This window comes from Megalobrama amblycephala, linkage group LG8 (genome assembly GCF_018812025.1).
Source record: "Megalobrama amblycephala isolate DHTTF-2021 linkage group LG8, ASM1881202v1, whole genome shotgun sequence".
In the NCBI taxonomy this organism is placed as follows: Eukaryota; Metazoa; Chordata; class Actinopteri; order Cypriniformes; family Xenocyprididae; genus Megalobrama; species Megalobrama amblycephala.
The window spans coordinates 9344859-9372286 of NC_063051.1; the positions used below are offsets into that span (position 1 = coordinate 9344859).

Sequence of the window (27428 nt, forward strand, 5' to 3'; positions counted from 1 at the left end):
GAATAATTCATTTAATGACTCATTTTGGAAATTATATTTGATAATTACGTATATTTAATGGTATTGATTTTAAAATTAAAAATATATTTTTAATGTATTTATCTAATATTTAATGTATTTAATGTGAATATATTTTCAAATAAATGAATTTGGCATTAGAATGTCTGTCTCAATCTCAACGTTTTGAATTATTTTCTTGTTTTCTTCATGTCCAGGCTCTGCAGTTACAGTCAGAACATTCATACCTGAACAAATCCGTGCCGTCAGCAGCTCTGTTCTACGTCCTCTTGGAGAGAGCTCATGACCTGCCGGTACGTCTTACACACGTGCACTTACAAGCATTTACACAAATACAGCTAAGCTGTGTTGGATCAAATACTGCGATCAAAGCATTTTCATTTGTGTTCCTGTGTGCAGCTGAAGAAGAGTGGAAAGGAACCTAAAGCTGCTGCAGAGCTGGTTTTCGGTGACATTTCTCATAAAACCAAGGTGGGAATTTGTGCCTTTTGTAAAGATTTAGTTGTGTGTCCATTTCTGAGCCTTAATATAAGCAATTTCTGCTGGTCTCTTTAAAGGTGTGTGACCGCTCCACGTCTCCTCAGTGGAGTGAAGCTTTTCACTTCCTGGTTCACAAACCAAGAGAGGAGATTCTTATTATAAAGGTAAAGTAGATCAGGTTCCTAATTTTGTTTTGGAGGTCGACAATAGGTTTAAATGCATCCAAGGTCAAAAAACACTTTAATTTTCTCATAATGCGTACTGCAGCTGCACCTCTTTTCTCAGTGTCTGAAACAGTTCGATAAAGTATTCAGTCTCAAATCCCTCCTTTCCGAGAGCCTCCTCTGCTCTGATTGGTCAGACAGCACAGTCTGTTGTGATTGGTCTACTGCTTATAGCGCATGTCAGAAACAAATCTGAATTTCAGATCTTCCTCACAGTGATAAACAGTAACAAAGGCGTCGGTTTTTAGAGTCCTCATCCTTTGGAAGTGCATGCAAAGTGGATTTGCTTTCATAGCACAGAAAACAGCGTGTCGACAACAAAATGAACTTAACTCTTCCAGCTACAACTACAGTTTTTGATATATATATATATATATATATATATATATATATATATATATATATATATATACACATTTATTATAGAATTTAAAGAATTTATATATTTTAAATTTAAATTTAAACATTGATAATGGATTTTATTATCTTTGTTCATATTTTTCTCTTATTTTACCGCCGTAGCTTTCAAGTGCCTTTGAGCAGCCCTTAGGCTCTGTGGTTCTACCAATCAGAGAGCTGCTTTCAAAACCAGATCTACTGATGGACCAGTGGTTGAGTTTGGATGGAGCAGGTCCTGAGAGTCAAATTCTGTTGAGGGCACAACTTAAGGTGAAACAATTATTCTTTTTACTTTTTCAAGAAACTAAATTCAATGAAAGATTCTTTTATTGAACATGGATCTCATAATTAACATATTTATAAATTGCTAAATTGCTCTACTTTATGATCAGATTTTGGACTCAAGGGTGGATATAAGTGCCCTTCAATGTAAAAAGCCTGTTGTTGAAGAAGACCATTCAGTGGGTAAACAGCATGAAGAAAAAGCACCAACATTGAAAGCTGAACATTCACAAGCTGCAGTCAGTAAGGAGTCTGAGAAGAAGACGCCGCCAACAAAAGGGTTTGATGTTTTTTGTGATGTTAATGATTTCATATGTCACACCATTTTGTTTTGAGAGCTAAATTAGATTGTTTGTGCTCATGACCAACAGGATCAGTGAACTAGCAGCCTGTACTGTACCATTACCTGTATCAATGCCTGAAGAACATCAAAAACAAACAGCCGCCCATGTCATGGATGACCATCACACACCATCAGCTCCGAAAACACAGCTTGACACTGAGGTTAGTTTGTATGTAAATAACTCGCTTGAAGATTTTATTATAATATATATATATATATATATATATACAGTACAGTCCAAAAGTTTGGAACCACTAAGATTTTTAATGTTTTTAAAAGAAGTTTCGTCTGCTCTCCAAGGCTACATTTATTTAATTAAAAATACAGTAAAAAACAGTAATATTGTCAAATATTATTACAATTTAAAATAACTGTGTACTATTTAAATATATTTGACAAAGTAATTTATTCCTGTGATGCAAAGCTGAATTTTCAGCATCGTTACTCCAGTCTTCAGTGTCACATGATCCTTCAGAAATCATTCTAATATGCTAATTTGCTGCTCAAGAAACATTTATGATTATTTTCAATGTTGAAAACAGTTGTGTACTTTTTTTTTTCAGGATTCCTTGATGAATAGAAAGTTCAAAAGAACAGCATTTATCTGAAATACAAAGCTTCTGTAGCATTATACACTACCGTTCAAAAGTTTGGGGTCAGTAAGAATGTTTCTTTTTATTTTTTTGAAAAGAAATTAAAGAAATGAATACTTTTATTCAGCAAGGATGCATTAAATCAATCAAAAGTGGCAGTAAAGACATTTATAATGTTACAAACGATTAGATTTCAGATAAACACTGTTCTTTTGAACTTTCTATTCATCAAATAATCCTGGAAAAAAATATTGTACACAAATATTTTGTACAATTGTACACATTAAATGTTTCTTGAGCAGCAGATCAGCATATTGGAATGATTTCTGAAGGATCATGTGACACTGAAGACTGGAGTAATGATGCTGAAAATTCAGCTTTGCCATCACAGGAATAAATTACTTTGTGAAATATATTCAAATAGAAAACAGTTATTTTAAATTGTAATAATATTTCACAATATTACTGTTTTTTACTGTATTTTTAATTAAATAAATGTAGCCTTGGTGAGCAGACGAAACTTCTTTTAAAAACATTAAAAATCTTAGTGGTTCCAAACTTTTGGACTGTACTGTATATATATATATATATATATATATATATATATATATATATATATATATATATATATATATATATATATATACAAAATAAAATTTTATATCTATTTTTTTTGTTGACATTCAATTATTTTTTTAAATATTTTTATTTATTATTTATTAATTTTACATTTCTTAGGTTTTGGAAAAAAAGCTAACTTTTAAATGATTTGCTCATTTGTTGCTTTTCATTCACAGGATCTCAGCAAACTTCCTGATTCCACTACTAATGTGGGTGGATATATGGAACCAGTCAAAACATTTGGATCAGCCCTTGAAGAGCAACAACACGTGGATAAACCAGTAGAACAGTGAGTTTTTGCATGGTTTTGATAATCCTGATTTAGCTTGAATTAACAGTTATATGTTATTAATCATAATAATAATGGATTATGACCATATAAAGATTGATTTATATATGTCTGTGTGTGTTTGTTCATGTTAAACAGGTCTCACAAGAAGGTTTCTCCCAGTGTTCCTGCAGAAGAGTCAAAAGTATCTAGTTCAACAGATGTACGACCCCAAAAGACTAGCCATGACCCCAGCTTTGGCACCAAGGTGAGTCTGATATTTTCTTGACCTTTTAGGTTCCTGGATCAACATGCCCTCTGATTTTAGTACTAGGTTTAAGTATGCTGGAACATGTCTCACATGGCAGGATCGCATTAGCATTCTTCTAATGTTGTTATTGTTTAACATCTGTCCCATAGGGGGTGCTGCGTATCCATCTTTTGGAGGCTCAAGATCTGGTTGCAAAGGACAACATGATGGGTGGGATGGTGAAGGGGAAGAGCGACCCGTATGTCAAGATCCATATCGGAGACACAACCTTTAAGAGTCATGTGATCAAGGAGAACCTCAACCCCACCTGGAATGAGATGTATGAGGTGGGGACAAGAGAAAATGTAGTTTGGAAAAAAAAATTCAATATATGACAGAAAGGTTTTGGATGTTTCTGTAGTAACTATATTGTTTTCTCTAGTTATGCTCATATTTGAAATATTTCTAAATATTTTAAATTATCTGTAAAATTTAAAAAAAAAGAAACATTGAAAGGGCTTAATTTTTTTTATTTATTTACTAGATGATTCTGAGTCCGGATCAAAATCTAGAGTTGAAGTTTGAGGTCTATGACAAGGATGTTGACTCTGATGATTTCCTTGGAAGGTACTATACTAATCTTTTTTTGGACAACTAGGCATATTTTCCTTCCATTGCTCATTACTGTTTATGTATATATATATATATATATACAATACAGTCCAAAAGTTTGGAACCACTAAGATTTTTAATGTTTTTAAAAGAAGTTTCGTCTGCTCACCAAGGCTACATTTATTTAATTAAAAATACAGTAAAAAACAGTAACATTGTGAAATATTATTACAATTTAAAATAACTGTTTTCTATTTGAATATATTTCACAAAGTAATTTATTCCTGTGATGCAAAGCTGAATTTTCAGCATCATTACTCCAGTCTTCAGTGTCACATGATCCTTCAGAAATCATTCTAATATGCTGATCTGCTGCTCAAGAAACATTTAATGTGTACAATTGTACAAAATATTTGTGTACAATATTTTTTTAAGGATTATTTGATGAATAGAAAGTTCAAAAGAACAGTGTTTATCTGAAATCTAATCTTTTGTAACATTATAAATGTCTTTACTGCCATTTTTGAACGATTTAATGCATCCTTGCTGAATAAAAGTATTCATTTCTTTAATTTCTTTTCAAAAAAATAAAAATAAAAATTCTTACTGACCCCAAACTTTTGAACGGTAGTGTATAATGCTACAGAAGCTTTGTATTTCAGATAAATGCTGTTCTTTTGAACTTTCTATTCATCAAGGAATCCTGAAAAAAAAAGTACACAACTGTTTTCAACATTGAAAATAATCATAAATGTTTATTGAGCAGCAAATCAGCATATTAGAATGATTTCTGAAGGATCATGTGACACTGAAGACTGGAGTAACGATGCTGAAAATTCAGCTTTGCATCACAGGAATAAATTACTTTGTCAAATATATTTAAATAGTACACAGTTATTTTAAATTGTAATAATATTTGACAATATTACTGTTTTTTACTGTATTTTTAATTAAATAAATGTAGCCTTGGTGAGCAGACGAAACTTCTTTTAAAAACATTAAAAATCTTAGTGGTTCCAAACTTTTGGACTGTACTGTATGTTTCACATACTATAATCAACATAACATTTTACTCTTGTCTTCATGTGCGCTCAGGTTCAAGCTCAAACTTGGAGCCATCATCAGGACCCAGTACAATGATGAAGTGAGTATCAATCAACACATTTGGCTCTGATTTGTAAGATCACAACACAATAAGAGCGTTAATCTTTCCCTGCTGCCTTTTCTTTTCCAGTGGTTTACTTTGAATGATATAAAACACGGTCGAGTCCATTTGGTTCTGGAATGGCTGCCCACCGCAACACAGCGGGATAGATTGGAACAAGTCAGTTTTAAATGAAGACACATGGAGTCTGTTGATTCTTTGTTTATACAAAAAAAGACTTTATACTAAAAGAGTGTTTTTTTATTCAGGTAATGCAGATGCAAAGCACTCGATCCTACCACAACAAATCTGTGCCGTCAGCAGCGTTGTTGTTTATTCTTTTAGACAGAGCACATGACCTGCCTGTGAGTCATTCACATAAATAAATCACATATATATTTCTTTTATGTTTACATATTTTATTAATTTTGAGCATTTCTGTCAGTATATTTATTCTAGCCTATTAGGCATTTAATTGACTAGAAATTGTTTTTATTATTGCAATCTTTATAAAACTATTTTTAATGGAATGGAATTATGACATTTTTTGACTGGAAGAGTAACTGTTCTGTTAATAATAATCAGAACCTGTTAATTAATCTTTGTAATTAATAATGGTTATATTTGTGTCTAGTTGAAGAAAAGCGGAAAGGAACCCAAAGCTGCTGCTGAACTTGTACTTGGAGGAACATCTTATAAAACCAAGGCAGGAGATTTTTTACCATTAATAACAATCATGCAGAGTACTGTAAAAGTTCTATGGCATATATTTTGTAATATTCAAATATATTTTAATATATTTAAATTCCTATTTCTGTTCTATAAAGGTGTGTGATCGTTCAACCTCTCCTCACTGGAATGAAGCTTTTGACTTTCTGGTTCATGATCCCAAAAAGGACATACTTATCATTAAGGTGAGGGTATTATAGTCAGAAATGCATTTAACCCTTTCCCTGCCAGCATTTGTTTTTAAGTTACCAGCATTTTTGATCATTTTCACAAAAATTTTCATGACCCCCAGACTATTTTGTGATATGAATATCTGAACATGCAATATGAAAACAGAAAGAACAGAGCCTATGCTTTTTAAACAAATAAAAGCTTCATGCCTTCTTTAACAAAACTCTAATTTTGTGGGTAAGTTTAAAAAAAACAAAAAAAAAAAAAAAAAAACATTTTGAACAAAAAGCTTAGAAAATCATGTTTTTTGTTAAAGACTACATCCGGATCAGATTCAGAATGATGATCAAAACATAGACCCTAGAGTAGGTCACGTCCATCAACACTCCTAAAACTTCACAGTCATAAACCTCTTTCTGGATCAACATGTCATTTGGTAACATTAGGCAGTTTTGATATATATTCTGCTTAATGTTTGATGATCGCTTTATTTTACATGTGCATAATCAATGCTTTTATCATTTGTTTCTGCTTCTTTTTCGCCTGTGTTTTGATCTGGAGATTCTGTATTCTTTCAGAAGATGTGTAATAGCGCCCCCTATCGTATAACAGTGAAAACAATGAAAAAAAAGACTGACCGAAAATGTCAGTCGATGGCAGGGAAGCGTCATCATTAATTCCGTCAATGGCTGGGAAAGAGTTAAAAACTATTTTGTGAAGATTACATCCAATAAAATCATGCACTAAACAACATTCAGCAACTGCAAAATAAGATCATATGTATTTAAAATTGTCATTATTGTATGCACAGTGCAGGACCTTAGTGTCTGTCTTGTTAAAGTCGGCATGAAATGGAAGTTGTGATTGTCTTTTCTTCCCTATTGTGATGTATATTCAAGTGAAACGTCTTTTCAAATGAGAAAAAAAAAGTAAGGCGGGACTTGATTTTTGTCCATGAGGAATTGGATGGTTGTGGTTTACTATTGGTGGATCTCATGCGAGTGACAGGTCAGTTATAAACTATACAATAACTAACTTGCTCAGCAAGACAGTAGTTGACATGAAAAAGAAATCTGATTTTAGAAGACATTTTTTGTTAATTCCGCTCTAGCGCCCCTTGTGGCAGCAATGAGATAGCAACAAGCATTTGTGTTGCATTACGAAGTAAATAGTGATTTTAATTACAAAAGGTGTTTGCTTTTTGTTTCACACCATAACTCACTTTTGATTTATTGTCATTCTGTGCAGTTCTCAAGTGCCTGGGATCAACCCATTGGCTCATTGGTTCTACCAATCAGAGAGCTGCTTTCAAAACCAGATCTACTGATGGACCAATGGCTCGATCTGGATGGAGCTTTACCACAGAGCCAGATTCTACTCAGGGCACAGCTGAAGGTTAGACAACATTATCTTCAGTGGCTTTGAGCACAAGATGTTTTGAAATAATACTCTTAAGTTCTCTAACTATAACCCACATGTTCTGTTCTATCCAGATCTTGGATTCAAAAATGGCAGCCTTAGTAGCCATGGGTTCAGGTCCCGTTTTGAGTAATAAGCTGACGGCCACCACTGGACAGATCAAACTCTCGCTTTCCTTCCAGAAACAGCTCACAGTGGTCATCCACGCATGCAGGTCTGGTCACTTGTGGGTTGTATTCGTGCTTCTATTGTATAGTGTATAATGCTGGCATGATTATTAACCTGTTTGAGCAACCAAGAAATGTTTTTTCAAGTTTGTAAGTTGTCTGCGTAAGTGTAAAGTTTGCAGTGAAGTGAGGACGCTTTGTGTTTGTGTGTTTTCAGGGGTCTGGTTACATCATCTAAGGACAGTGTAGACACCTACGTCTCCCTCATTCTGCTGCCGGATAAAAGCAAGGCCACGAAAAGAAAGACGAGTGTGAAGAAGAAAAACCTGAACCCAGAGTTCAATGAAAGGTTTGGAGACGCGCGTGTGTGTGTGTGTGTTGTTCATAAGTAAGAAAGAATGGCATTTAAGTGAATTCTAATCAGTTCTGCACACTGTGTGTGTATCATGGTAATAGATTAGTTTTGCTTTGGAGTACCATTTAAATACTGTGGTGTATGAATAAGATAACTCTTTAGTTCCATACATTAGAATACTATAAGGATGGTGTGTCTGATTAATTTTTAAACATTGTGTTGTGTAAGTCTTTTGATTTAATGTTCTCAAATGTGTTTGCATTTTATATCTTAGATGGGAAGTGGTTTAAAGTGGGTTTTATAAGTCCTTGACCCAGTGTGTGTCATAATCTGGAATGTTTGAATGTCCGTAGGTTTGAGTTTGATATGAGTGCAGAGGACGCTCAGAGACGAGAGCTCAGCGTTTGTGTGAAAAACGCATCCTCGTCCTTCATGCATCGAGACAAAGATGTGATCGGCCAGGTCAGTCTGCACTGGTTCACTTCAGCTGTACAGGAATATACTGCAAACAGATCATTTTCATACTCAATATTTTTGTCTTATTGTCCATTTAATATATCTAAACATTCTAACAACAAAATAAATTTGCACAAAATTGGGTAAGAAGTAGACTGTGTAAACCCAGCCTGATCTGCCCGCGATTTGATTTCGCCCGGCAACTCAGTCTGGAAACCCGTACATTCATTTATACTGCGTCTGTTACACATTTGCGGGAACCAATCACAGACTGGCTTATCCACCTTGCTTGCTATTGGCGGGTATAACACGATGACGATAGAGAAGCGACGGCAAGCACGGCCGTCAATCCAATTCCTTTAAACCTCTCGACAATGCTGAATGACTTCTTTAGTTTAGCAAACAAATCACTCAAGTGGGTGTAAATACCACTCATTTTCATGTTTTTTTTTTTTTTTTTTTTTGCACAACCTGCAAAAATCGCTCGATGCCATTGCTGCTTCTGCAAACCGCTGATCAATGCTACAAACCAATACAAACTAAACCTGTCTGGAGTTTTCGCGTCGCTCTGCAAAGTACGTCACCCGGATCGTTGATCTGATTGGTTGAAGGACTATCCAATTGCGTGAATAATGCTCGTTGATCACGCCTCTTGTGCAGTAGAAAATACATACAGTATTTTAGAGTCCCCAGACCAATGTTCAATTTTAAATTGAGCTTGGTCTGGTGATAGCCAGACAAGGTAAGAAGACTTTCAGAAAATAGATCTTTTCTAGTACTTTTTTTTTTTTTTTTAAATCTAACAAAATTTAAACTTTGTTTTTTAGATATTTTTAGATATTTTCACTGGAAAACAAGACAAAAAATTAGTTTTTCAATGTGTCCTATGACTGCAGAATTTAATTTCATATAATTTATTTAATTTATATAAATGTATTTTAAAAAGTAATATTTATTTAATGTAATAATATTTAATTTTATCAAATAAATATTTCAGTGTTTAATGCATTGTTGATTTATTCATTCATGTCCAATGACTTGGTTCCACTAATAAATAATTTTATTTCATATAATTTATTTTAATTTATATAAATTTATTTAAAAATATATTAAATAAATAAAATGTATATTATTTTGATATCATTGAAAAATAATAATATCAAATTAAATATATATATATATATATATATATATATATATATATATATATATGCTTTTCATGATTGATTTCATAATATTAATGATATTTATTTAATGTATTAAAATGTATTTAATGTATTTAATTTGTTCAAATAAATATTGTAGTGTTTAATGTGTTGTTGATTTATTGTTGTAGGTGCAGATAGACCTGGGACAAGTGGACTTACTCTCTGGAGTCACAGAATGGTGAGTTTTGGGACAGTTAATACACAAACATGCTAATATTTTCAATAAGCAACAATTCCTCATTGAATTATATTGTGTACATGTATGATTTTAGTTATGATATCTTTGATTAACTTCTTCAATAAAGAAACAGTTAATCCAAAAATAAACATTCTATTGTCTTCTTCCTCTGTCAGGTTTGATCTGAAAGAAGAGCAGAACTAACTGAACACACTGCTCTTGACCTGAGCATTTCACAGCAACCTTAAACCTCCTCCTAAGTTCATCAGGTCAACACCACTGCTGTGTATCGCTGCCAATGCTTCCCTGTCCTCTTTTTTTTTTTTTTTTTTTTTAAATAACTTCACCAACTACACATTTCCTCCATCTATCTATCATGAGATGATTTCTGAGTGACTAGCTCATATGAAGAATATGAATGATCCTTGTGGTTTGAACATATCAGTGTTGCATTGACAAATCAAGGTTAGAGTATTATCAGTCATATCTGTACAAGTCAGTATCAGATAATTGAATGTTGACCGTACGTATATACAGAGATGAATGTTGAGCAGGTGTCAGAAAAGGGTCTCGTCTTCCTGTGCAGGTTGCAGGACATTGCATTTGTTTAATTTTAGAAGGAAAAGGAATGGGTTTCAAATGTAATATTTTTGTTTTTCTTTTATTGAAAGTGAATACGATAGTGGGTATTGTTTAAATGTACACATTAATGATAGAATATAATTGACAGAACTTTGTGCATCAAAACTATAAAGTGGTTTTATTCAGACAGCCTGTAAGAAAGTCTACACGTCACCAACTAAAACTATTGAAGATTACTTTTATGGTGTTCCCATTGCAGATCTTCACCACTGTAGTGTTGCAAATAGCTGCTGTTTACACATCGATGTGGCTTGAGAGGCTTCTGTAGTCCATTGTGATGCCCAATAGCCATAAACATTTTTTTTTTAGCCAAAATATGTTATTGAAGGTTGCTTGTTACATTTTGTTAGATTTTAGGCTTAGTTATTTTTTGCTCATTTTTAATGATTCTTATTTTCATTTTTTTTTTTTTGTATGTTGCCAAAAACAGCCGGTCTATACATGGGGTTCCCACGGTTATAAAAAAAAAAAAAAAACCTGGAAGAATCAGGGAATTTAAATTAATTTCCAGGCCTGCAAAAGTCATGGAACACAAAATGTTAACATCATGAACATATACCGATTGTAAATAGACCAAAAGCAAATGTCTTATGGGCTTTCCATGATTTGTTTCACATTTAAAAAGTTTCATCTACGAACACTACCTTTCAAAAGTTTGGAGACAAGTTTTTTTTTTGTTTTTTTTTAAATACTTTTATTCAGCATTTTAAAATATATTCAAATCATGATCAAATGAATGCAGTTTGGTGAGAGTAAGAAACATTTTACCAGCTCCAATCATTTGAACAGTAGTGTATATTTCTTAAACTTATTTGTTTTGAGTTCATTATTGGCTGCATTCCATTTGTTTTGTTTTACTGTGTTCATGTTACTTTTATTACCACAATTTTGTATTCTACATTAAACAAGCTTTAATGTGTTAAGATTTATATATACAAATCAGTAAATACCAAAGAATCAAACCGTGGTAAAGACAACCATGTTCAGCTGAACTGCACTATCCATACTGCCACATTTCTGTATAATCTCACATTCACAGCTCTCAATAAAAGTTATAGCATCAGTATTTTGTCAAAAGCTTTTTATTGTTCATCAAACTGTGTAAGCATTAATACATAAGAATCACTAATAAGACCTACTGTGGAAGTTACATGATTTTTTTTTTTAATAAACCAGTCTGTGTTGAGCATGCACAGCTTTATTGATGCTGCAATGAACCAAATTCTACATTTGTCACCATTTAAAGAACGTGATCTTATTTTATTTGAAGTGGTCTGTGAAGTGATTGATTTAGATAAAAGCAGCTGACCAACAAGGTTTTTTTTTTTATCTTGGTATTTTACAAAAAGAGTGTGACAGGCAGTTCATACATGAATATTACAATGACAACACGTTTCCTCATGGCATGAAGGCAAGAGTGCGTTTCTCACTGAAGGGAGACATAATCAGCCTTCAAACCATTTCATATTGACTTCCAGGTCCATTCAGGCATCTTCCTGCAAATATCCGAAGACTTCCAAATCTTTTAAGTTTTATGTGAGACTGGAAAAGAAGAAATAACAAGGTTTAGTCTGCCTTGAAACAAGATCGAACTTTGAGATATTAATCTTTAGCTTAAGATCAGCTCATTTTATAAATATTTTCCCTTAAATATTTATAAAATTGGTTGGGGCACTTTCCAAAGGGGAAATTTGAACTGCGTTGCATAGTTAAGATATCTCCGAAAGGGGGATTGGGGCTGTGTGGCGCAGTTTGAGGTGTCTTGGCAAAAAGGGAGATTGAAACTTTGTGTATCAGTTCGAAGTGCCTTAACAGGTAGCGCTAGACAGCGGTCCTGACGGACAACAAAAAAACTCCCTGAAACTTCCTAACTCTTCCATCCAGATAGCGGAATTCTCTGTATTTACTGTTATTTTTATTTCTTATGCATTCCATTTTTATTATTATATGTTTGGTTCTTCTTTATGTAAAGCACTTTGAATTACCATTGTGTATGAAATGTGCATTCACAAATAAAATTGCCTTGCTTTGCCTTAGATACTAAGGCCCGGTTTCACAGACAGGGTTTAGACTAAGCCAGGATTAGGTCTTAGTTCTGTTATTTAAGTATCTTTTATAAATGTACACTAGAAAAAAAAAAAAACATTATTGGTGTGCATCTTGAGACAAAACAATGGCACTGACATATTTTAAGATATAACTCTTTAAAAATGACTACATGTGACCTTACATGTTTAAGTCTCTTTCACTATATATTATCAACTAAACTAACTTCTCAAGTTTCACTTCACTGATAAAGCAAGATAATTTAAAAACAAAAACAAAACAAAAAACCCTGGAAGCATCAGGAAATTTAAATTAATGGTTTTTTGCTTCTTGAAAGAAATGCTTCTTGATCTAAGAATTTTTAGATATTTGAACTGGAAACAAGACAAAAATTCTAAGAATAGTACTTTTTGCAGTGTAATTTGTCTTAATGTCGTAATACATAAAATAACAGCCGAGTTGTTAATTTAGAGAATTTTGCAGTTTTGACTACAAAAACTTAAAAAACAACCTGAAAAAAATCAGTTATTTTCTGTAAAATTAGGACAGTGTACAGTGTCAGGTAATATTTTCATTGGCAAAATTGCACAAAAGAAGACAATATTGTATCTAAAATATAACACGATATTAACTTGTATAAAATTAATATCACATTTACACTCATGCCATTCAAGACAAAAACATCACTTGTGCGATATTGCGCTCGTTAATTGTGTGATATTGCTTAAAGGGGGTGTATCACACACAGTTTCTGCCAATCTCGTGTTAATCTTGAGTACCTATAGAGTAGTAGTGAATCCTTCATATTTCCAAAAATGTCTTTAGTTTTAATCATATTTATAAAAGATACATACGCTGTACCAAGTATTTCCTGAAAACAGCCGAGCGCCTGGAGGCGTGTCCTGTGAGCAGAGATTGAGTCATGAGTACGCGCAGCTTTTGTGTAGAGACCGTCTACAAGCTTATTGGTCAGCTAAACAACTGTATACACCATCGCATTATCCCTGGATAACTTTTGAATCACTATAATGAATATAGCGTATGAATGATGAATAATTAATTTATGAATTCACTACGTTCGTGTTGTTTACATTATAAGCACATAGGCGCCTATTGGCAACAAAACAGACATTTGAAGCAGTTTTACTCACCATATGCGGTTCCAACTCATGACCGGGATCATTACCGCTGTGACCGCTCCATCTCTCAGTTTCAAACGATCTGTAAATCCAGTGTAGAACTGGGCCTTGTTTATAAAACAATAAGCGCCGATCCTGAGGGCTCGAGCAGCCACGGAAAAACACGAGATACTCTCCATTTATTTCAACCAATAAAAATAGTGATTGCAACTATCACTTTCTAATTTTATTTTAATAACAAATGCCGAGAGCGCATCAATGTATTGCGTGAGCACAAAACTCTCAGCTCCACTTAATGCTGGGTTCTTTGGGAAGCAAGGTTATCTTTCCCTCGCAACCAGAAAACACACTTCTTTGGTGATATTGTTGATTTCGTGCAGTCCTGTGAAATAGCATTATACTCCCCTTTAACTGTATCATGATACAAATATGAGACAAAAGCTCATGCAGGGGCATTTTTGCCCTGATTTCTTTCATTTTAGGGTCATTCTAACTGCGTTCTATAGGCTCCATCATCTGTGTGAAATGTAAGATGTAATGTATTTTAAGAACTAGTAGGTCTGTGGCAGGTGCGTTAAATGTGTCAATAATTTTAACGTGTTATTTTTTTGCCATATCTAATTAAATTATAGTGTTAAATTGACAGCCCTAGTATTTGCCTTCATCATAATATGTTGTTTCAAATGTGTATAAGGTCTGTATGTGTGTTTTACCCTAGTCTGTGGGGCTACGCAACAGGTCTGCCGCTTGAGGAAAAGTTTGATATTTGGGCCATACCAGGTACGATTCAATATTGTTCATGGCCTCAGTGTCCAAATATCTGAGAAAAAGAGATAGGGACAGAAAGCGTGAAACAGATTCAAAAAATAGAAACACACCAAAAACGGATGTCAATCAGTACAGAGATTTTACTGAACTGGATAAAATGTTATTGTGTATGCATAATCACTGCAACTCACCGGATCCCCATGTTCAGCACGCGGGCCAAACGGATCCAGGTAATGGTCAGTTTCTAACAACAAAGAGGGAAAAGGAGAAGATTGCATGATTCTATCAAAACTAACCTTCTAGTTCAAGCAATGAAAGAATAACAACAGTAAGGATCAGTACACACTTGCAAAAAGATTAATACTAATCATTTTAAAGTTCAATAGAACTTCTTTTATAGTGGAAAAAGGTTCTTTAGTTTATTGAAACGTCCTTCACACTAAGACAAAAATAGTTCTCTTACAAAAAAGAAAAGTTTACTGAAAGGTTCTTTGGGGAACCAAAATGGTTCTTCTGTTGCATTGCTGTAAAAACCTCTTTTAAAACCTTTATTTTTTAATAGTGTAGTGAAGTACGTGTTTAGAGACACTCACGGGTCTTTCAACGAAGAACATGGTCACAGCACCCACGATTGGGACGTCATCAATCAGTGGCCCCAAAATCACACCTATGATTCCACGAAGCTGAAAAAGATTGCAAATGGAATAAACCTTCAAGGTTTTATTTCTACAGTAGGACTGTGTATCAAATGTACAGTCACAACACATAATCTCACCTGTATTCTCTTCACACCAAATAAATATGCCACGTTTATCTCCACATCCCCATCGTAACTGGAAAAAAGATGATGGAAAGGAAACATTGCATTGTTTTTACAAATAAATGTAACGAATCTGCTGAATTTGTTCCAAACAACTAAATATTTTACTAAAACTTGATGTAGCTAAACTAAATAAAAAGTCTTTAAATAGGATATACACTCACTTTATTCTCAGAATAAATTCAGAAGTTAATTTTTTTCCTCATTAATGTACACACAGCACCCCATATTGACAGAAAAACACAGAATTGTTGACATTTTTGCAGATTTATTAAAAAAGAAAAACTGAAATATCACATGGTCCTAAGTATTCAGACCCTTTGCTGTGACACTCATATATTTAACTCAGGTGCTGTCCATTTCTTCTGATCATCCTTGAGATGGTTCTACACCTTCATTTGAGTCCAGCTGTGTTTAATTATACTGATTGGGCTCGATTAGGAAAGCCACACACCTGTCTATATAAGACCTTACAGCTCACAGTGCATGTCAGAGCAAATGAGAATCATGAGGTCAAAGGAAGTGCCTGAAGAGCTCAGAGACAGAATTGTGGCAAGGCACAGATCTGGCCAAGGTTACAAAAAAATTCTGCTGCACTTAAGGTTCCTAATAGCACAGTGGCCTCCATAATCCTTAAATGGAAGACGTTTGGGACAACCAGAACCCTTCCTAGAGCTGGCCGTCCGGCCAAACTGAGCTATCGGGGGAGAAGAGCCTTGGTGAGAGACGTAAAGAGGAACCCAGAGATCACTGTGGCTGAGCTCCAGAGATGCAGTCGGGAGATGGGAGAAAGTTGTAGAAAGTCAACCATCACTGCAGCCCTCCACCAGTCGGGGCTTTATGGCAGAGTGGCCCGACTGAAGCCTCTCCTCAGTGCAAGACACATGAAAGCCCGCATGGAGTTTGCTAAAAAACACCTGAAGGACTCCAAGATGGTGAGAAATAAGATTCTCTGGTCTGATTAGACCAAGATAGAACTTTTTGGCCTTAATTCTAAGCGGTATGTGTGGAGAAAACCAGGCACTGCTCATCACCTGTCCAACACAGTCCCAACAGTGAAGCATGGTGGTGGCAGCATCATGCTGTGGGGGTGTTTTTCAGCTGCAGGGACAGGACGACTGGTTGCAATCGAGGGAAAGATGAATGCGGTCAAGTACATGGATATCCTGGACGAAAACCTTCTCCAGAGTGCTCAGGACCTCAGACTGGGGCGAAGGTTTACCTTCCAACAAGATAATGACCCTAAGCACACAGCTAAAATAACGAAGGAGTGGCTTCACAACAACTCCGTGACTGTTCTTGAATGGCCCAGCCAGAGCCCTGACTTAAACCCAATTGAGCATCTCTGGAGAGACCTAAAAATGGCTGTCCACCAACGTTTACCATCCAACCTGACAGAACTGGAGAGGATCTGCAAGGAGGAATGGCAGAGGATCCCCAAATCCAGGTGTGACAAACTTGTAGCATCTTTCCCAAAAAGACTCATGGCTGTATTAGATCAAAAGGGTGCTTCTACTAAATACTGAGCAAAGGGTCTGAATACTTAGGACCATGTGATATTTCAGTTTTTCTTTTTTAATAAATCTACAAAAATGTCAACAATTCTGTGTTTTTCTGTCAATATGGGGTGCTGTGTGTACATTAATGAGGAAAAAAAAGAACTTAAATGATTTTAGCAAATGGCTGCAATATAACAAAGAGTGAAAAATTTAAGGGGGTCTGAATACTTTCCGTACCCACTGTACGTAACAACAGTGCACGAAAAAAAGTGTTTCCATTGTGCTTTTTGAATACAGACGACAATGTTGTCAAAACGATCCCCGTTCACACAGATCTGCGAAAACAACTAAAAACGCTAAGCTGTATTCTGCTGCCAGGCCAGTAGTTGGCAACATCATTTTGTAAAAAAAAATACACGCCTATAGACTGAACACATAAAATGCATGCACATATTTGTGTTTCTGTAGTTAACACAGAGATGATAATGGTATCGTTTTCAAAAACTTGCACATTGAAACCCATTTTAAGTTTGTTTTCTTGCCCCCAGAATGCCATGGTTGTGTAAATGAACAGCCAAAACGCATATGTCGTGTAAACGGCCCCTGAGTTGGCTGCAGTTTGACAGTCTTGTTTTGTCAGCTTGTGAAATACAGACACAGAATTTTTCAATTGCACAAGACTTTTAAATCACTCCCAGAGAGAAAATTCACTCATTATAGGCCTCATATTTGCAGAGAATCTCAAATGTATCTATAATCTTAAATTAGTGAAAAGATATATGCATCACCTGATGTCAACGTAAAACAGAATTTGACCTTTTTCATTTCCTTTATGAGTCTTCACTCCATGCAACTTCACCGGCTGTAAAATAAAGAAACTTTCTGTTGTAGAAGATAAAAATGTGCAGGCAAGACTGTAATATAGGGTAAATCAGTTTTTTCTTTATGCATCTTATTCCATTGCACCATAATAGTAATTTTTGTCAATACCCCCAAAGACTTTAGGTAATATTAAAATAATTTAACAACACATTTGCATGTTGTTGGTCACATGACATGCAGGTAAATAAATCAAATATTTAATCTATTTAGTGTAAAATATATATTTATATATTTTAATTGACATTTTTATGATTTCATTATTTATTAGCTTTTCATCAGCTCATAAATCCCCTGCAGTAATAAGTCAATAACTATTTTTAAACAGAAGTCTATAACTATGTTAAAGAAGATTTTAACAGCCTTTTGTTTTTTAAATTAAATATAAAGTCAATAAAGTCAAAACTGCATTAAACAGAATGTTTGCCATGAGAGATCAGATGTTCTCAAGAGTTCAGTCTAACAGAATGCTTGTTCAGATATGTTTCAGTGGCAGAGGAACTTCTTTTAATCTCTTACTGTAGTGGTGAAGGGGGTGGATTCTGAAATCCACTGCCGCTTCAATATATCTTTTGAGTGACACATGTTATTTTATTGAGACATTAGCATTTTTTTGTTGTGGTATTCCCACCACTGTTGTTAGCTTTTGTTTCAGCTTCAGCTTAGCTTTTTTGTTTGAGATTAAGAAATTACCATTGCATGCTTCTACTTAAATGCCCTACTTTCATGATATTATTTTACTGTAGCATGAACTTTTTACATTTTCCATAAATTTCACCCGAAAGTCGAATATCCCTAACTTGTGAGTAGTGTATCTGGTCTTTGGTTCTTTAACTGTAAATTCCTCTACAGTGGAATAAGTTGTGCAGAAATGTTATTGGAATATTATTCATTGTGTAATGGAGCAGTGTGTGTGTGTGTGTGTGTTTGCATGTGTGTTTCCATGTATGACCTGGCCATCAAAGTTTATCTTGGTGATGTTGATGTATGGAGCAATGGTTTTATTAAGGAGCTGCTTCTTCACATACTGAGAAATAGTTGGCCAGGCCTGCTGGATAGCCTTGAAAAATAGACAAGAAGAGAAAGAGCACATCACATTTTATCAGGCAAATTTTTTTGTTTTTTGTTTTTTTTTAGTTTACATTAAGTCACCATTAATAAAAATTGACAATTCTTATTTTTTATGGAAAAAGCTTGTGGGTTTTAAAATAGAGGAGGCACACTAAATTCTAACATTAGTGGTATGGGGATCCCCTGCCGATTATTATTATCATTAGCCTATTATTATCTTAACTGTTTTAAATTTTAGACAGAAAATCTCAAGAAAATGACATATACAGCAAGATAATACAAATATAATTTCTCTCACCTAGCCTATCACTTGAAGCAAACATCCATCCCTCCTTATATAGAGTACCTCAGGGATGACGTGTTTTTGTAGGCAAAACCCGTAACCGAGTTAGCATTTTAGGACTTCTGGTTCCATCGCACTAAAGTCTATGGGTTTTTGCTAAATCGCCTGAAATAAAGTCTGTGGTTAACAAAGCCTCTAAATATTTTCACGTTTTAATCTATGACATAAAACATGAATACCTTGAACCCGACTGTGAGTCTGTGTTTATAGTCAGCATTTAAAATCATATAGTGTTGAGTTTAGTCTTAGAATGTTTCAGCTATATTTATCATTTATGCCGCACAACGATTTTCACTTGCACGTATCAGAGGATTATTGCGAACTACGAAGGCAGCTGACGTTGATGGAGGTATTTTGCAGCTTTACTTGCAAACTACAATTCCTGTTCATCAATAAGATGAAAACCAGACCCGTTATAAACCCAAAACACTTGAATGAATTACACAAATTGATAAGTGTCGCTGTCGGTTTCAGTATCATGTTATGGTGTTATAGCCATGAAATTACAAACAAAAAATTAAACATTCTGGGACATGAAACAAAACGAATAACAGAATTTTATTAACATTAAATCATCCTTTCTCCCATTTTCTTCTCAAAATTTTGGGTATACTGTGCCTCCCCTGACGAGCCGCCACATTGTAGCAGTTATTATAGGCCTAAGTGATTTATCCATGCACATCATTATCTTTTTTTCATTCATATAGCCTCATAATCTTCAATCAAAATAAATCCCCCTCCCTCTTGCAGCGACATCTCTTCTCTGATGATGCGTTTACAGATGCGAGGGCGGGGCAACCTGTCACTCACATGAGATCCACCAATACCAAACCACTACCATCCAATCAATTCCCCATGGACAAAATCAAGTCCCATCCTACATTTATTTTGACAAGCCGTTTCTCTTGGATATATATCACAATAGGGAAGGAAAGATTATAACTTCTGTTTCATGCCGACTTTATATCCGCAAACCTATTCTGACATAGGTTTATTTTATCAGGATTATACTATGTTTTTTTTTTTTTAATATTAATAGCTATGAAATAATTAAATCACTTTTTAAATTGCATAATAATAATAAAAAAAATCCTCCTGAATTTTTCTGCAATGAAAAAGAAATTTAATGTAATTTGGATCAGGAATACATGACATTGCAGGCTTGATCTCAATAAACATATGTTTACCGAAAATGCTTGCTAAATTACCTCATTTAGCCATTCAGCCTTCTCCATATCTTGTAAATTGACCTGAAAATATAAAGAAAAAACAATAACAGACTTCTAAGTGCAAAGAATTTCTATGGCTATGAGCTTTAAAGTGACTTTAAAGCAGAACTCAGTAAGATTTGCGAAGCTCCCCCTACAGGTTCCTTCAGTGAATCACACTGTCGTAAAAACTCCAAGCGCAGCTCTGGACTACAACGACTACAACGCTCACCAGAGCAGTAGTTTTGCAAATACAGTACAAGAAATCTTGATAGAGGTGGGTAATTTTCTAAACTGTCTTATAAAGTCATAATATATACATACTGTGTGATGTCCCTATGTGTATATTGAATTACCGTAAAGCATTTTGTCACTCTCGCGTGAACGTGAACATGAGGCGAGATTGTGTCGGGTCGGCGCAGCTCAACTTGCAAGTGCTGTTTTCTGGCGTAGACGTGCCAGAGGGGGTTAGTGCACGCCTCAAACACACCACTACAAGTCAATTAACCATCGTAAGGACTTAGAAAACTATTTTAGAAGGTAAAAAGTTACTTAGTTCTGCTTTAAGCATCTCCGTTCAGCATCGGTTAGTGATGTCTGATCGCGCTCTGACAACGGCAGTGATGTCTCGCGCATATACTTTAATGAGTGTGAGACATCACTTCCGTTGTCAGAGCGCGATCAGACATCACTAACCGATGCTGAACGGAGTTGGACATGGTGGTGTATTAGAGGTAAAAAATGATATAAATACTGTTCGGTTTCTCACACAAACCGATCGTTTCGTGTCTTAGGACATCAACGTGTCGTCACGAGCCGCAGGGTTTAATTTGGATTTGTCTAAGCAAGCTTTTTTTACTCTTTTAGCCGAAGTCCCAATCTACTCCCATTATTTAGCTGACAGACAGCAGCGTTTTGAGTTAAAAATCCTCATTTGTGTTTTACTGAAGAAAAAAAGTCACCTACATCTTGGATGCGCTAGGGGTAAGCAGATAAACATCAAAATTTCATTTTTGGGTGAACTATCCCTTTAATATTCAATTCTGTTAAATGACACTGGTCAATAATTCAAATTTACACAACTCAAATTCAGATCTTTTTGTCATATTTCTAGCTCCATACGCTTGCAGCAATATTTCTTCTCTTCTCTGATGACGTTTACTGATGCGAGGGCGGGGCAACCTGTCACTCACATGAGATCCACCAATTGCAAACCACTACCATCCAATCAATTCCCCATGGACAAAATCAAGTCCCATCATTTGTTTTGTCATTTAGAAGCCGCTTTTCCTGGATATACATCACAATAGGGAAGGGAAGATTATAACTTGTTTATTTTATCAGGATTATACTACAGTATGTTTATTTTAATATTAATAGCTATGAAATAATTAAATCACACAAATCACGTTTTAAATTACATGTGATTAAAAAAACCGTAATGAAAAAGAACAGAAATGTAATTTAATTTCACATTCATTCGGATGGGTGTGGTGGACAGGCATGGATCAGGAATACATGACATTACAGGCTTGATCTCTATAAACAGATGTAAAACGAAAATGCTTGCTGAATTACCTTGGGTATTACCGTCTTTAGCCATTCAGACTTCACCATAGCTTGTGACTTGACCTGAAATTATAAAGAAAAAACAATAACAGACTTCTAGGTGCAAAGACTCTCTAAGCTTAGAGCTTTAAAGTGGCTGTACAACAAATTTCAACAAAGGATGTGGGTATAAAGATGAAAAACCAGTACATACAACCACCTCAGTCAATCACAAATGTTTTTTTTCCCCCTCTGTTTTCATAATTTATTTCTTAAATAACATACTATATGCAGTGTAGAATTTGATTTCTCCTGAATAAAATATCTCCATTAAAATAGGCTTAATGAATACAATTTAATTTATTTACATACTTTTTATTTTAATGTATTTTCCCCCATTAATAACAAGCAGCTTTACACATTTATTAACAGTAAATTAATAATTAATATATTTAAGATCATCACGTTTGCAGCGAACAATATATTTCAGATCTAGTGGAGTAACAGTAGGCCTACTAATAGTATCACTCCACTAGGTCTGAATTAAAATATTGTACGTTTTAATGGATCACACAACAAACATAATGATCTTATAATACATGATGCATTGTTGTGTCCGTTATTGCATAATTCCCACTTTTGGACACTTTTCTTTAATGGACATTAGACAACACTGCAAAATCAAGCTGTTATATTCATTCATTTATTTATTCTCTAACTTTCCCAATTTTTCTGATGCATGTCCTTAAAGGGTTAGTTCACCCAAAAAATTATGTCATTAATGACTCACCCTCATGTCGTTCCACACCCGTAAGACCTCCGTTCATCTTGGGAACACGGTTTAAGATATTTTAGATTTAGTCCGAGAGCTTTCTGTCCCTCCATTGAAAATGTATGTACGGTATACTGTCCATGTCCAGAAAGGTAATAAAAACATCATCAAAGTAGTCCATGTGACATCAGTGGGTTAGTTAGAAGTTTTTGAAGCATCGAAAATACATTTTGGTCCAAAAATAACAAAAACTATGACTTTATTCAGCATTGTCTTCTCTTCCGGGTCTGTTGTATATATCCGCTTTCACTCCACAGTGACGCTGCTTCTTCTTCTTCTTTCCTGTTTTATGGCGGTTGGCATGCAGCTTATTGGTGCATTACCGCCCCCTTCTGCTCCGGACAGTGACGCTGATGACGTGTTATGTAGTGCGCCCGAGCTTCGTTTACAGTCTGAGGGAGACGCACGATGTATTCAAGCTTTTCTACATTGTATTTTGGTATTGCTATATTTTTTTAAATGGTGCGTAGGTGTGCATGTTGCGGATGTCCTAATCGTGTCACTGTCCGGAGCAGAAGGGGGCGGTAATGCACCAATAAGCTGGATGTCAGCCGCCGTAAAACAGGAAAGAAGAAGAAGCAGCATCACCAGAGATTGTACTTAATGGGGAGATAAAAGGGTCTGTATCTCTTACCATTGGAGAAAGCGGCACCTCTCAGCCTACCGTGTAATGGCAGTGATGTCAATCGCAACATTCCCTAGTCTGCCTTCTCTTAAAAAAATACATTTTTATCAAGCTAAATTCTACATACAGTTCCGAACGAAAGTATTGTTTAGTGTAAAACATTCTGAAGATTGGCAAACAGGCTGTGGATTAATAAAATGTTTAGCTATTTCCCCACAAAAGCTGTTTAATCAGCACAGTGAAGCCTCTCGTCCATTGACTTCCATTCAAAAAAACAGCCTCTGGTATCGTTCCCTGCGTACCGCGGGGGGCGGAGCGTTAGCTTTAGCCGTTACGCTTTTTTGGCTAAAGGTTGCAGGCTTGCCTTCCAGTGGCTTTGGCGTCATTGTGGAGTGAAAGCGGATATATTCAACAGACCCGGAAGAGAAGACAATGCTGAATAAAGTTGTAGTTTTTGTTATTTTTGGACCAAAATGTATTTTCGATGCTTCAAAAACTTCTAACTAACCCACTGATATCACATGGACTGCTTTGATAATGTTTTTATTACCTTTCTGGACATGGACAGTATACCATACATACATTTTCAATGGAGGGACAGAAAGCTCATATCTTAAACTGTGTTCCGAAGATGAACGGAGGTCTTACAGGTTTGGAACGACATGAGGGTGAGTCATTAATGACATAATTTTCATTTTTGGGTGAACTAACCCTTTAATTTAATTTCATATGTTGGTATTAATTCAGTGTTTATAAGCCTACTAGATCTTTTAAAGAATTTTAACCCAAACTGACTGGGTTTTCGGAGAGCAAAAAGGTTTTGTGAAAAAAGTGGAAAGTTTATACAAAGTCTGTAAAATAAACTTTTTAAATGATTTGATGATCACTAGTGATAGTATTTTATTCAGGTTGGATTTCAGCTTTAATTTAAGTTTTTTTTTTTTTTTTTTTTTAACAAAGCAACTGATATTGCTATAGAAACTAGTGGACTGCCGAGTCGCTTTCACCCCAAATGGCGGAAACGCAGAGCCGCAAACCCGTTGAACACCGTTTCCAGGAAACATGTCGTTAAACCCGCAAAACGTCACGCACCTGTTTGAGCTTGAATGTGGCCGTGAACTTTGAATTGGAACAGTGCTTGGTCGGCTAGGCTACTAATTACGGTTCACAAGTCCACCAGAACACAAGTAGGCTACAGACAAGAGCGCATACTGAGAAACGGAGACTCTCCAGCAGAGTAGTACATGTACATGTAGTTGTAGTGGTTAGCATCCCTAATGAGCTGAAATTGAAATAGGCTAAATAAGTTAAAGCAGTGAAATGATTAACTTGAAATAAATAAAAACTAAACTAAAACTATCGGGAAAAGTTATAAAATCATTAAATATTTTCTGCTGATCTGCAAAATTCCCTTAAGGTTAAAAACATTCCCTTTATCTATTTCCATCTGTTTTGACACTGGACCAGTCTATGATATAATGGGTAAAACCATTTAACCTTTTCTTATTAGAACAAAACATCAGTTTGAGTGGGATGTAAATTTCCCTATAAGCTTGTTTTAAAATGAGTCAGTCTTTTTCCTTTCCTTTGCTCTCCCTTCCTCTTCTGCTTCTCTCCTACCTGCAAATGTCTTAATCATTGTTCTTTCTTTCTGTATATTCTGATCTAGATACAATACTCAGATTTCAGAATGTTATTATCATAGATGTTCATTTTCTGATTGTTATTTTACCTTTTGGTTTTATTAAATATTTTCATTATCGATTAAAGGTTGCGTGTGAGGCTAAATTTAATTGAAATGAATAAATAATTTTTCTTCAACGTCATCAACTGCCTGGATCTCATTTTCTCAAGTTTTTGCATCAAGCACATAACGAAATTACTTAAAATCGACACTTGGTGCTATAAAAACTGGGGGTGGGGTGGGGGGTACTTCTCTCTTAGTAGGCTATGCATGGACAAATAACAGAAGAGTATTTTATTCAACAATAAAGACGCACTTTGTGCAGTCTTACCGTATGCGCGTTTCTTCTTCTAATTATTTTGTCTTGCTCATCTTTGATAGTGGACCTCGGCCTCGGCCTCGTCTTCGCATAGCGAGGTCGTTTACATCCTAAGTATACTATAAATATACCTAAGTTTACTATAAATCCTAAGATAACCAAAATCCCAACTGTCAACAATGAGACAGAAATGCCAAAATTCCAGAAGACCATTTTTTCTTCGGATGAAGTGTTCTGGGTTGGTTCAGATGATCAATAAGTAAGCCCGAGAAAACGAAAGCTCCCACCTCACAACCTTTACCCTTCTGGCACTCCTTTTCCTTCTTGCAGTAGATAGGCAAACCAGGTACAGGTGGTACACTTTTTGTTTTTTCCGTTACCACACCAAAACTAGGGACTAAAAATAAGTGATTTTATCGCTGTTTGCCATTACTAGCCTACTTTTAACTAAACAAATAATCAAATAAAATACTAAATGGAAATAAAAACTGTTGAATTCTCACTTTTAAAGGTATTTTACATTTGCATTGAATTGGTTAGGCAGCTTTACAGCATTCCGGATGAGTGTCTTAACTGTACTGTTCGGGTACAGTTGGAACAAAAAATCTTCTTGTGTTTATGAGCTAATTTTGGCAAACATGACCTACTTATGGATGCTAATAATTATTTATATTTTAGTAGACAATTAAAGGAAATGTCATATGAAAAATATGTAATTTCAGTTCATCATTTTAATATTAGGCTAACAGTTGAAAAGTTGAGTAAAAAGTTGAGGAAAAATTGCAAACAGCAATAATAAAACAGATGGAATCTATTAACTTGTGATCTTACATCGTGCAAATAAACTGGTACATTGTGTCTCAACTGTACCCTGCTGACCACCTCGAACATTTCTCTAGATTTTACAATGACCTTGCATGACACAAAGCCACACAACGGTTTACGAAAATGTAAGTTAACTTTAACAGTCGTGTAAGGATGAGAAGCTATTCAGTGTGGAATGGACGTGGTGAAGTGAAAAAAAATTACCTTCTGACTGGAGAAGCGCATGTACTTCAAATTTCCCACGATCGAAGAGGGCGCTAATACGCATGTGCGATGTAAATATCACAGATCAGACTTGTTGCGTATACGCAAGTTATTTAAGGTGTTTCAACTGTATCCCTGTACCAACTGTACCTAGATATGTCTGTGTGAAATCCCTGAATGAATAAAATGAATAAAAACACCAACTTGTTGAAATTTATACTTGGTTTTAATAAATAGAACATTACATAGTGTAAAAATAACGAAATAGAATTGTATTTGTTCTCTCTTTTTATGTAATGTTAACTTAAAATTGTGTAAAAGGAAAATACATGAGGACTTTGCCTCCTCAATTGAAAACACCACCGCACACCACTGAGATATATAATATACATACTTACTACATGTACGATTTACATATATATATATATATATATATATATATATATATATATATATATATATGTAGAATTTGGATTTAACATTTACATAAAACATTTATATTTAATATTTACATAACATTTAGAATAGGTTTAGATTTACATAAAACACTTAGATTTAACTTTGATATTTTATTTATTTATATATTTTAAGTAATTTAATTGCATTAAGCTTATTTAGGTAAATATTGCAAAATGTATATTTTTGTAGCTAAATCCAACAGAATTCGACCAGTTTTTCTGACATTTTATTACAAACGCACCCCATACATGGCGCCTCTTTTGAACTGCGTTGTCATTGGTTCCACATCAGCAGCAGGAATCATAGTTGGTCTATCTTTAAACCCCTATTAAAAAGCAATTCGTGTTGCAAAGCTTTTATTATTATGCTATTAATACATTCAGTTAACAATACCACATTGCTATGCTGAGAGAAATTATCCCTATATTGAGACCACAACCCAAAGTACACACTTCAAAGAACTACAAGTATCAGCGCCATGATTTCATCTTCCATCGGCAGAATGGCGGCTAATGGGGCTAAAGCTAACATTACACACTGTTGGAGAGATTTATAAAGAATAAAGTTGTGTTTATGAATTATACAGACTGCAAGTGATTA

At 34.8% G+C, this 27428-nt stretch overlaps 2 protein-coding genes across 8 annotated transcripts in view; one reads left to right on the forward strand and one right to left on the reverse strand.

The window, feature by feature from the left end:
* Positions 1 to 11622, forward strand: part of esyt1b (extended synaptotagmin-like protein 1b) — a 34387-nt gene extending 22765 nt beyond the window's left edge. The window contains exons 32-52 of the mRNA XM_048199105.1: positions 216 to 311; positions 418 to 489; positions 576 to 662; positions 1245 to 1391; positions 1514 to 1683; positions 1775 to 1907; positions 3137 to 3249; positions 3388 to 3496; positions 3649 to 3825; positions 4023 to 4105; positions 5186 to 5234; positions 5325 to 5414; positions 5504 to 5599; positions 5869 to 5940; positions 6062 to 6148; positions 7383 to 7529; positions 7628 to 7767; positions 7938 to 8069; positions 8429 to 8537; positions 9868 to 9917; positions 10094 to 11622. Coding sequence (XP_048055062.1) covers positions 216 to 311; positions 418 to 489; positions 576 to 662; positions 1245 to 1391; positions 1514 to 1683; positions 1775 to 1907; positions 3137 to 3249; positions 3388 to 3496; positions 3649 to 3825; positions 4023 to 4105; positions 5186 to 5234; positions 5325 to 5414; positions 5504 to 5599; positions 5869 to 5940; positions 6062 to 6148; positions 7383 to 7529; positions 7628 to 7767; positions 7938 to 8069; positions 8429 to 8537; positions 9868 to 9917; positions 10094 to 10121 — 2187 coding nt within the window. The 3' untranslated portion in view covers positions 10122 to 11622. The remainder of the gene's footprint in view (positions 1 to 215; positions 312 to 417; positions 490 to 575; positions 663 to 1244; positions 1392 to 1513; positions 1684 to 1774; positions 1908 to 3136; positions 3250 to 3387; positions 3497 to 3648; positions 3826 to 4022; positions 4106 to 5185; positions 5235 to 5324; positions 5415 to 5503; positions 5600 to 5868; positions 5941 to 6061; positions 6149 to 7382; positions 7530 to 7627; positions 7768 to 7937; positions 8070 to 8428; positions 8538 to 9867; positions 9918 to 10093) is intronic.
* Positions 11623 to 11741: 119 nt separating this feature from the next.
* On the reverse strand, positions 11742 to 26458 carry LOC125273598 (extended synaptotagmin-1-like). Of its 7 annotated transcripts, none has more exons than XM_048199109.1 (10): positions 26370 to 26453; positions 21911 to 21964; positions 20333 to 20374; positions 18663 to 18770; positions 17620 to 17693; positions 15288 to 15345; positions 15106 to 15195; positions 14704 to 14756; positions 14458 to 14564; positions 11742 to 12101 (listed from the first exon to the last, which is right to left on the reverse strand). In XM_048199109.1, the coding sequence occupies exons 1-9, from the start codon at positions 26388 to 26390 to the stop codon at positions 14459 to 14461; spliced, it is 606 nt and encodes a 201-aa protein (XP_048055066.1). In that variant the 5' UTR covers positions 26391 to 26453; the 3' UTR covers positions 11742 to 12101; position 14458. The 7 variants fall into 7 exon arrangements, with proteins under 7 accessions (XP_048055066.1, XP_048055064.1, XP_048055068.1 ...); XM_048199107.1 differs by lacking the exon at positions 26370 to 26453 and adding an exon at positions 25353 to 25718; XM_048199111.1 differs by lacking the exon at positions 26370 to 26453 and adding an exon at positions 24430 to 24786.
* Positions 26459 to 27428: the final 970 nt, after the last annotated feature.